This window comes from Phoxinus phoxinus (assembly GCF_949152265.1).
Source record: "Phoxinus phoxinus genome assembly, chromosome: 19".
Lineage (NCBI taxonomy): Eukaryota > Metazoa > Chordata > Actinopteri > Cypriniformes > Leuciscidae > Phoxinus > Phoxinus phoxinus.
Window position 1 is genome coordinate 10,137,223 of NC_136894.1, and position 11,165 is coordinate 10,148,387.

Consider the following 11,165-nt stretch of genomic DNA (forward strand, 5'->3'; position numbering starts at 1 on the left):
AGCAGATATTAATTCATGCATAACAGCCTTACATTTAATGTAGGAACATAGATCAGTTTTCTATGACCAGTCCAGCACTATTATATGCGCGCGCGCGCGCGCGCGTGTGTGTGTGTAATTTAATATACTTCATAATGAACACATGTAATTTCAGATATTTTAGATTATTAGTTATATTATTAGTGTGTGTGTGTGTGTGTGTGTGTGTGTTAATGAATAGGACAGACAGCCTCTACCCAAAGCAAAATCAATTTTGAATAGACATTCTAAAAACTTTCACATCAAAGTGGGCGGTTCCATACGTCTAGTTTTCGTGACGTAATTTCCGCTCGTTCAAGTCATTTGCGCTCGTCTCAAGCTTTTGTTCATCTGTTTCCAGCCGCACCGCGGAGAACAGGAGCCATTGCGACTCACTACGGTCTTCAGCAGCAGTCACGCGTGTGTTCTTCTTATTACCTCTTGCAGGACGTGGATACTAAAATAGTTTCACCGTCGGACGTTTGGTGTTTAAATCTTCATTTACTTACAAACTCAACATGGAGAGCGAGAACAAATACCTCCCGCAGCTGCTGGCTGAACGAGACACCCTGGACGCGTCGTTCACTCATGCCACGAAACTTATATCAGCAGGTAAAAGCCGATTGTGAAAACGAAGGAGGGAGACATGCACGTGCGGTGTAACCCAGTAACTTTTCGGGATGCAAGTTAGATAAATAGCAGTTTTGTTTGGAGGGAAGCGTGGCGACTGTAGTCGTTCGTGGGACGGAGGGCGACCGTTACAAAGTCTCGTTTCAGTGCGCGAGGAGGGGGTTCGTTTACTTAGCTCGAACCAGGCACGTGCTGCCGAAGCCATTTTCGGTGTGTAGCTAATGATTTTTTTCCCCCGGAGGGAAATCCGGGAATATCATCCACTTTTCTTGGATGGTATCAGTTATTTGTATCATCCTCCACTGTGCACGGTCGAAAGCCGTAATGCTGTATAGTTTTACCCCGTCATCCCCCGGGCAGCATTCCCATTTCCGCTCGGGTAACGTTAACGTTACTCTGTGAGCCGCGTGCTGGATTTGATTTAACCGAAAGTGTACAAATGACCTGTTTTATACAACTTTACGATACCTAATTAGTTTATCTGATCATATTCAAAGTAAAAAAAAATACACAGACGTGATTTAAATGAGGCGTGCTACGATAACCCAATACAACTAAGGAAAAAAAAACTTTACCGTTAAGTTACCTCACATTGTTTGTTTGTAAAGGAGGGCTCTGTATCGAATGGGTCAACGTGGCGTTTCTTTGTATACATCGAGTCCCAGGCTACATGCGCTTATCGTGACTGAAAGATCTGGAAAGAGATGAACTCGTCCAAGCCCGATCAAATTAAATTGAAGACGGCTGAAAATCTTAAGTTTGAGATTTGTCGTAGTAATAAAAACCATGTTCCGGACCATATGTGCCATTAGTGTGGGAAGTGTTGCATCTGGAGATGAAATGGATTTTTTTAGTGTAGGAAATGTCTTTTCCTGGCCTCGTTTCACCACATGTCTTATATCATCAGTGTAGTGGGAGTTTAACTGTATCTTGTGGTTTATATCAGCAGATCGGTTCCATAAGTTACATTTGCAGAGGCGTGTAAATGTTCAGTGTTTAGCATCAGACTTGCATTGAAAAGTCCCCTTGTGAGGCTGACTCTATTGATTAGTGTTTTTCTCCCAGTGTCTTTGAGGCAAGCACTTTTCTTTTCAACCTGAAGCAAACACTTAAGTCTCAGACATACACTTGCCATTGAAGTAAAATGACCTGGAGAATATTTCTGGTCTATAAATTTGTAATCCTTATCCAGCAGCATGTCATGTTATGAGGAGAAACATATATGTATGATATCAGTGAATATATGATCCCTGTTGAGTATGATGCATTCATTGGGGGTTTTAATCTTAAAAGGGGCAAAACTGCTTTTTGCTGATTTTAACTCCGCAATAAGTTTCTGACCTTGTTGTCTAATGTGGAAGAAGTCAAGAAATGTGTGAAAATGTCTTTAAGTGGAATCAGTTTGAAAATGTATTTTAGTTGATTGGTAAAGTGTCTTCAAATATCTAGTAGGTTTGTTTACATTTAAATGTTCAAATCTCATGCCTAATAATGTTTCGTGTGCTTTTTAGAAATTGAAAGGGTTCAAAATGGGGAGACCGAGAAAGATACAGAAAGCTACCTGGACCTCTTTACGACTAAAAACATCAAACTGAAGGAAAGGGTTCTCATACCAGTCAAGCAGTACCCTAAGGTGAGTGTCATTGTGGTATTTAGGAACATGTCTGCTGTGCCGATCTACTCGATTACACGTGTGCTGCTTCTGATCTGGTGTTGAAGGAATGTGTAACTCCTCAGTAATCGCAAGCAAAGGTTACCTGAGGATTCTTGGGAGGTATTATATTTGTACAAACATTTGAGACACAGTAGAACTTGTTTGTATAATTTATTTGGTTTTGAAAAGCACTATTAGAGTGGTACGTCTACAATCCCGAGGGATGCATTTTGACAAATTTGCAAACCTTTGATTGCCAAACCTGTGAAAGGCCTGTAATATGTCATGAAGGGGCTTAAGATATTTTCGAAATGCATGTTTCTTTGTGCATGTCCTGTGATAGCTTATAGTCCTGCCAGAGGTGATTAGACCATTTGATTTGAGTCCTCTGCTGTTTTAGAGAGCATGGCAGTGTTTTTCTTTTACCTTCAGTGTTTACAGTTTGCTTGCCAGATCAGTTGAGACTAGCTGAATTTAACTTTTTTTGGTACGTGAATCAGATTGGTATGTGATTTTGCGTTACTGATTATGCTGCTTAATACTTACAGACTCTTTTTAGAGTCTGTTAGATCTCTAGATTTATGACCGTTGTCTCGCACCTGTCAGCTGCACATCTTCCTGCTGTTAGCATGAATTTCAATATTGGGCTTTTTTCCCTTTCTTTTTGTTGAGTGGAACTTGTTGATTTGTGCAGAAAACAGATGTTTTCCGCAGTCTCCTGAATTATTTTTTTCCCCCTCCCATTTTAGTTGTGTCCTCATGCGTGTTCACAGACCGCCTAATGTTACCCCTTGCTTTGGTGTCGAGGAGAGCACAACTCCAGCCTTTGATCTGTTTGCATTCCATTTAATCTTGTCCTGTTCAGGAAGATCAAAACTATTGAGTTTTTAGTCCTTAAAAACAAGTACAGTCAGGCTAAGTTAAGAGCTGTAGATTGCTTCAAACACTGTGGGTTTAATATTTAATTTTGTTGCTTTGTGCAGTTTAACTTTGTTGGAAAGATCCTTGGACCACAGGGGAACACCATCAAGAGACTGCAGGAGGAGACGGGCGCTAAGATCTCTGTGCTGGGGAAAGGATCCATGAGGGACAAAACCAAGGTAAAATCCTATTGAGGTTATTTTTAAAGGTATGAATGATTGCTGCAAGAACAACTTTTTTTCTAAGGTAGCTTTAAACTTGAAAAAAATAAAGGGATGGTTTTAGGCTATTTGATTCATCACATTTTGGTTGTATTGCTGTGTGTGAGTGAAGGTTAAGTGACAACTTAAGGGTAAATTGGATCGGCTGAACTTATTTTTGTGTTCTTCAGGAGGATAGCTTGAGAAAAAGTGGAGAGCCGAAGTACGCACACTTGTCCATGGAGCTTCATGTGTTCCTTGAGGTGTTTGCTCCTGTTCCTGAGGCGTACATGCGCATGGCTCATGCCATGGAGGAGATCAAAAAGTTCTTGTTCCCTGTAAGTACTGAAATATGCTCTGGATTCAAGAAAGGCAGCGCAGAGATCATGTTTTGCAGTGAAGTGCAGATAATGTGTTTTGTCTAAGCTTTCTTTGTGTATAGTGCTGTGATTTATGAATTCCAAATGGGCCATTGTTTAAGTCCACAACGTCTGCGTTGTTGGACTGTAACTCTACTTGCTTTGCCCGTGGCGGCAGATTAATATTTAATCGAATAAATCGGTTGTTTTTGTGCTCACTCCTGTAGCTGGACTGAGTGACTGAAAGGTTTTGCTAAACAATGTTTCCCCTTTGAGAACAAACTTCTGTGCCCTGTTCTAATGGCCTCATGCAAGCTATGCAAGATTGTGTTTCTCAAGGACTAATGCTGGCTCTTCAGTGTTAAGAGATAAATATAGTTGTGTTGTCCAGCTCGTTAAGCATTGGATTTTGTAGAAACCACTATTTGCATTTCTTATATTCTGAGATGGATGTTCTTGTGAAGTGTCTGTAGTGTTGTCATGTTAGTGAGCTGTGTGCCTGTCTCACAGGACATGATGGATGACATTTGCCAGGAGCAGTTCATGGAGATGAAGTATCTAAATGGGGGTCAGGAACATGGGGGCAGAGGCCGAGGAGGGCCACCCATCAGAGGCCGTGGAGGTCTTCCTCCTCCTGGGGCACCCAGGTAACATACACCTTTTTAATATTCATTGTGACCGTTAGTTTGAGCTGCTAAACTTGATTTTTAATGTAACAAGAATTTCCATTTTGTAGAAGATTTATACTTTTTACTCTTGCAGGGGTCGTGGTATGCCCCCACGTGGAGGTGGCCGTGGTGGTCCCCCTCGAGGTGGAGCCGCAAGGGGAGCTCCTGCAGGTAGAGGTGGACCATCAGCCCAGCCGCCCCGAGGAGCAGCTTCCAACCGTGCCCGTCCACCCGCCCCGTCTCAGCGGATGCCCCCTCCACCAGCCTCGCACCCTCCGGCACAAGACTCATACGAAGACTATGTATGTTTCTTTATTAGAAAATATATCTTCTGAGTTTGAAGATACTAGTGCACTCAACATCTCCAAAGCGAAGTTTGTTGCTGTGGATTGATTGTATTTTCTGTTCCTCAGTCTTATGACGAGAGCTACACAGAGCCAAGCTATGAATCCTATGACAGCTACTACAGCCAGCCACAAGCGTAAGTTAATTGAACACATAATATTACTGCTGGTTTGGGACTTCGAAAAATGTCAAAGTTTCCTCAAAGATCAACTTTTTTTATAATTATTGGGGTTTATGGAGGCTTTTTGGAAAAAGCGCAATGTGCTTGGCTTAGTATGTTATTTTTGGAAATTCAGGCCAGTTTCTCTTGTTTAATAGTTAGTTTGAACAGTGTTTGTTGTTTTTCCAGAGAAGCAGAGTACTATGATTATGGACATGGAGAGACACAGGAGGGGTATGAAAACTACGGTACGATTTTTGCCTTTTTTTATTTTTTTTATGACACTGTGTAGGGTCAAATAAATTAACCCCTCATTTGCTCTTGATTATGATTTTAAACACTTATAGTAAATTAAAGGGTGAGATTGTTATTGCTATTACAACTGGTAATGCTAGTGTAACAGAACAGGTACCTTATTTTTGGATAATTCCTGTAAATTTGAGTTAAAAACCATTCAAACACAGACTTGCCTTGGTATTTTGATCAGTAATGTTTTTAAGGTGAGGCTTAGTGAAAGGTCAGTTATTTAAACATATTGGTAAGCTATTGTTTGCTTGCTTTATCTTACCTTTTTGCACTGTTGTGTTGGCTCCCGTAGCTCAAGATGACTGGAACGGGACACAGCGCACTGTTGGTGGTGGAAAAGCTCCCACTCAGAGACCGGCTAAGCCTGGATTCAGGGAACCCCCCTATGGACGATACTAAGTCTGACTAGCGGAAAGTCACCCAACGCGTCGCCATAACAACTGTCTCCCATGGCAGCTCACACTTTAAGCTACCCGACAAAAGTAATTGTCTGTTTTTTTTCTCGTTTTTTTTTCCGTACTTTTTTTTTCGTTTTGTTTTTTACTCCGGACTTTAAAGAAACTTGACGGAACGGCATTTGAATGCCTCAAGAATCTATATAACTTTTAGAAGGGATTACAGTTTAAACATTGCTGGTTTTTTATTTGTTTTTGCAAATATCTTTTCCTCTGCTCATACCTACCCTTGCTTTTTTTGCATTTGTCGATGGTAAAAGTTTGTCAAATGATTGGAAAAAGTATTTAGTTGAAAGGTAAACCCTAACAACTGTACAGCCACTTTTTGTGTCTCAGGACACCACTTTAATTTGTGTTACCTTAAAAACTCTGCTGAGGTGCAGTTGCAGATTCCCATGTAGGCTACATTTCAAAATTCTGTTTAATACTAGCATATCAAATAGACCCTAAACTTAATGTCTGTTTTGTAATAAGAGATATAAATTACTGAAAGTCAAAATGTCTTTAATGGTATTTCCAACAGCCATTGTTTATTCCTCATTTGATTTAAATAGTCTTAAAAGCTGTAAATGTAGATTTAGGCCTCAATATTTTTCCTTGTATTTTAGAGTTTTGAAATATAGCCCAATTAGACGCTGTTGAGATGGAATGTCCTCAAATCCTTAATTTGTTAAAATAAGATGTTACACTTCAAAACTGTTCTGTAGAATAACCCATGTTTGGCTACTTATGTAAAAAATAATAATCAAAAAGTCAGATTATCATGGATGCCACCATGCTATATAAACTGCATGCAAAAACTGCTTTAAAAAAAGGATTTGGACAACAATCTCCACAAGGGTCATCTCTTTCTTATGTAAAGGGATACTGCAGCTAAAACCGACTATTGTATATAATTTAAAAAAGGAAAAAGAAAAAAAACTCACATCCAAACTGTACTTTACTGCCATTTAGTATTTGTATCCTCTCCATAAAATGCAGAATGACATGTGTAAGCTTGCCTAAATAGGTAACTAAATCTGTCCAAAACATGTTTTGCAGCAGTTGTCAATAAAGCCTAGATTGTTTTTTATGAAACTTTAACCTGGTTTATTTTTCTTTGTCTTCATAAAATCTGAAATGGCCTTTTAAATAACTCATAATCTTCGGTTCCAATCATTCTTCCTCTTCAAAAACAGATTTTAAATTTAAAACAATGCATGTAGTCTGAAGACGTAAACTACACTAAAGGAGTCTGTTTAAAGTGTTTGATCTGACAATTAAAAGCACACCTTTAATGTTTCTCTCTCTTTTTATACTTAAAAAGGACCCTAGAGGTAAGACCTGTGCTCTTTAAAATAACCTGGATAGCTTCCTAATGTCTATAGAGAGAACTAAAGCATTCGATGCTTGGGTATGTATTAAACTTTTCTTGAATGACATTCTATTTTTGGTCTCTCTCAGAATGGGAAATGTATTATAGCCTGAAATAATTTGAATTTAAAAGTTAAGCTTGCAGGGGCCATATTTGTCAAGTCTGATGCAAAGACGACACGTTGGCTGCTTTTAGTAAAGAGGGCAGGAGAGGACTGTTAAACATAATGCAGCATTGTAAAGGTAACCCTAACCCTAAATTTGTGAGTAATGTTACATTTATTTACTTAAAAGTATTTGGTGACGGCGTGCAATGATTTAAAATATTCAGTCGTTTAAAAATATAAAAGTAAAGTGGAAAAAAATATACAAACACGCAGTAATAGATTTTGCTTATAATAATATTTGTGTACTAACATTCTAGAGCAGAATTGTAATGCAACTCATGCTAAAAGTGCTCAGTGTCAAATCTTGATCCATCTATGTTTGTAATGCTGCTCCTGTTTTTTTCTTTTGCGATTTGTTTAACGTATTGAAGAACTCTATGTCCTACCTGAAAATGTTACCTGGGAAAGCTTGAGTTGCATGACTCAATCTTGGCAGATTGCATGAGTTTATTCTATACAATATAGTTTATCATTGCAATGTTTGGTTGTTCGCTCATAGTGTTCTCTCTCCCTCAGGTTGTGATGCCTGGAAATTCCTGGAAATGGAAAGTTTAAACAAGAATGTCAGACCTCTCCACAGGTCAGTTATCCTTTCTTTATCCTATTGTTCTCTGTAGTTTAAGTCCATTCCCGTTCTGATGAGTCGAGGTTTTCCAAATCTGCATGTTCTGCAAGAAGCTCTAAATGGTACGAAGTCGCACTGCCCTAATGGGCTTGCTTCCGGTTTCCACTATATGCTCAGTAATTACTGGTAGCTTCAGTGGCCTATTGTGATTGATGTGATATCATACAAGATGAATCGGATGTTTAGCTCAGAGTTGTGTGTGTGTGTGTGTGTGTGTGTGCTCCTCCCCCTTTTGGTCACTTTGCTGATTGACTTGTAATTCTCCTACAGGAAAAGACAAGTGTTTGTTTGCAGTGTAAGAGCAATCTTACCTTTGAACACCAGCCGTCTTTATGGAACCATGGACGGTCTGACTGGACAGCTTCTGAATGGGGTGGAATGGCAGAAATCGATGGTCCTGTCAGCTAAAGTTTAAACCAGCAACCTCTTAAAAGGGTTGAAATGTCTTGAGGTCTGGTGCTGTGTATATCTGCTCAGTGCTCTCCAGTGGTTATGCAAAGTCATTTCTCTGTACTGAAAAGTTTCTTTTTACTGTTCACCAAGTGCTTTCTAAGCACACTTAACTTTAAATGTTCATCTTTAAATTGACCTCTTCTTCTCACGTTGGCCAAGAAATCATTTTAACAAGCTCGAAGAATTCTGTCCGGGCTCTCTAAACATCTACCTCAGACAATACTCCAGTGCTTTATTCTGCAAGACAAGCATGTCTTCCCCAGTTCCTCGCTCAGAGGAATGTACATGCTAATTTAGAGCTGTCCGGCCCCTATCTCTTAGCAAAGACTTTGTCCTTTAATTGCCATGGTAATTTTTTCTTGCTCTTTGAGTACCGTAGATATGTTTGAATGGGTTTAAGCCGGTGGAACGGTCTTGCAGTTTGCTTGAATCACAATTGAATTTTCCATCTCATGAACCAAATGCAAAAATCTCCTGGGGCTCGCAACAGTGCAACTGTTGATCTAAATCATACTAACATTTTTACCTTAAGTTCTGGATAAAGGTCTTTTTTGCCCTAATTGAGAGAGCTTTCCATAAATTCATCTTTTTCTAATCCTCACTGTGCAGAGTCTGAATTTGGCACTGCATGGCTTTTGTGCATGTCACCGTCGCGTCAGTGTGTATTGCTTTAGTTTTCATCTTTTGCTCATCCCCCCACCCCCCTCTCAGCACATGAAAGATTCGAGCCCGTCATTCTGACCAATTACCGCCGTTGACAGTGTGTCTGTCCCCCCCGTGGAGCCGCCACTGGTTGCCGACTGGCTAACAGGACTAATGCCTTATTGCATTAGAGACAAATCTGTCCTCTGCACAGATTTTAATAAGCATCAGCCACTGCTCAAGTGGAGTCGAACAATGGGTCCACGTGGGTAGGAGGTTGACCGATGTGTATGCGGGCTTCACTGTAATGAGAAATCGCAAAAGCAGATAATGGAAATATTTATTTTCCGGACAGATGCTAGGGGGTAAAGAATACTCGAAGTCTCAAGGAGGTGGAAATGTTCAGCCCAACTGTGTGCACTAAATGGGTCTTTGTTTACACAGTCATATCTGTTTGCGTTGGACATACGTGGTCTACAGCTGCTGGGGAAATGCCTCTGGGGTAATGTGCAAGGCATGTGTGGTGGTTTGAAACCGACACATTGTGCATACTGAAAACAGGAAGCATGGCTTTTCGAATGCAAATAAAATTCTCACACCAATGTCTGTCTGTCTTCCTGCATGGCTATTTTGCTAGTTTCACACCTAACCAGTACACACTCTCCAGGGAGCCAGGGTTTTGAGTGCATGGGGAGGAGCCGTGATGGTTTCTGGCTCATGTCCTGGAGAACCATGGCTGCTGGCCACCTCCTTCAGTTTGAAATGCTGGTAATAACTGAGCCTCCTAAAGGTCCCTCTCAATGTGCTGTGATGAAAATGAATTAAATCCATCCATGTGGAATCTGGCTTGAGTAATCCGTAGCCCTCCAGGACAAAGAGTTGGACACCTCCACCTTGGCTGTCGCTGAAGTAACATTCCATTGCATGTTTTCCAGCAGACACGCCTAAAACAATGTTGGGAACCATGGGAGTTGCTTGGGATTAGTGATGAAATTGATGAGTGCCAGGAGTCTGTATTCTTTTGTTTTCTTAAGGAGATTGACGAGCCTGTATTTCAATGCAGCTAAACTGGATTTAAGCTTATTGAAGTGCTCATCTTTCAGCATAGCTGTTGGCCTTGTTTCTGTAGAAGAAATCTAATGCCTTTGGGGCTGTAGAAACCTTTCGGTGACTTAGGGAAGTGGACAGAATTTTTCACTTTTGAAAGTTATTCAAACTTGTTAGGAAGTTGGTGTATCCACGTGCGCACACAGCCGTCAAATTATTACGTGTGACTACAAAGAGAATACCTAATAACTTGGCATTTGTTTTTACCTATTTTGTAATGTCAAAAATAAAAAATACAAAAATTCTAGACCTGGCTCCTTTGTCTCTTTCTAAGCTTATGTCTTCATGTTTCTTGATAGCTTGTTCTCCTCAGGGATTCGGACAGTGATGGATGCAAATGCGACCATGTTCAACGGTAATTTAAAATCTAGTTGCCTTTGTTGGTAATTGGAAAAGTCTGTATTATATTAAATAATACTATATTAAATGTATTGTACGATGTGTAGTAGCTCAAAAAGTGAAGCAATGCACTGTCAAATGATTCTAATTAGTCAAGCGATTTAGCTTTTAAATGTTTCAATTTGGGTATCAGTGGCTATTTTTACCCTAAAACCTTTAAACTTGCTGTTGGAGACCCACTGTCTATGGGATTGATTGAGTGCGCTCAATAATGTGGATATGGTTTCAGACACAACTACAGATGGCTGTCCCCTAAAACGCGTACTGTAAAATTGAATACTATTTATTTTCCAGTCCTGGAAAAACGCATGTAAAATTTATTTAATCATGTTGTGTTTTTCTTTAGCCGAGAAAGGAGTTTATCACATCCTGAAACAATTATTGTTCATAGCAGAAAGTGCTATGTTCACGGATGCTGAGTTTTGACATGGAGAGAAGTATTTTGGATAATGATGTTTAGTCATTTGTAGGTCCTTGCAGCAGTTAGTTTACAGCAGGCACACAGGCTTTATTAACTAGTTCTTATTGTTGGCAAAAGTAGTAGTACTTTGGTACCAAGTCGATACTGATGTTTAAAAAAAAAAAAATGTATACCAACCTTTCTACAGTAGCCTACTGGTAGTATAGAGCAATAGAAATGTTCCCAAAGTGGGTGCTATTGCAGAATCTCAGCTTCTTTTCCAACTTAAACAGCTTAAAATAA

General features: G+C 39.9%; 1 protein-coding gene across 2 annotated transcripts; it reads left to right on the forward strand.

The window, feature by feature from the left end:
* The first annotated feature begins 245 nt into the window (after window positions 1–245).
* khdrbs1b (KH domain containing, RNA binding, signal transduction associated 1b) lies at window positions 246–10,285 on the forward strand. 2 transcript variants are annotated; one of them, XR_013794993.1, is made up of 11 exons: window positions 284–630; window positions 2,160–2,281; window positions 3,286–3,402; window positions 3,615–3,761; window positions 4,293–4,429; window positions 4,545–4,752; window positions 4,864–4,931; window positions 5,145–5,203; window positions 5,554–5,743; window positions 7,753–7,816; window positions 8,132–10,285. XR_013794993.1 is itself a non-coding variant. In XM_079589935.1 (9 exons), the coding sequence occupies exons 1-9, from the start codon at window positions 537–539 to the stop codon at window positions 5,658–5,660; spliced, it is 1,059 nt and encodes a 352-aa protein (XP_079446061.1). In that variant the 5' UTR covers window positions 246–536; the 3' UTR covers window positions 5,661–6,798. The 2 variants fall into 2 exon arrangements, 1 of the variants encoding a protein (XP_079446061.1); XM_079589935.1 differs by lacking the exons at window positions 7,753–7,816; window positions 8,132–10,285 and having other exon boundaries at window positions 246–630; window positions 5,554–6,798.
* Window positions 10,286–11,165: the final 880 nt, after the last annotated feature.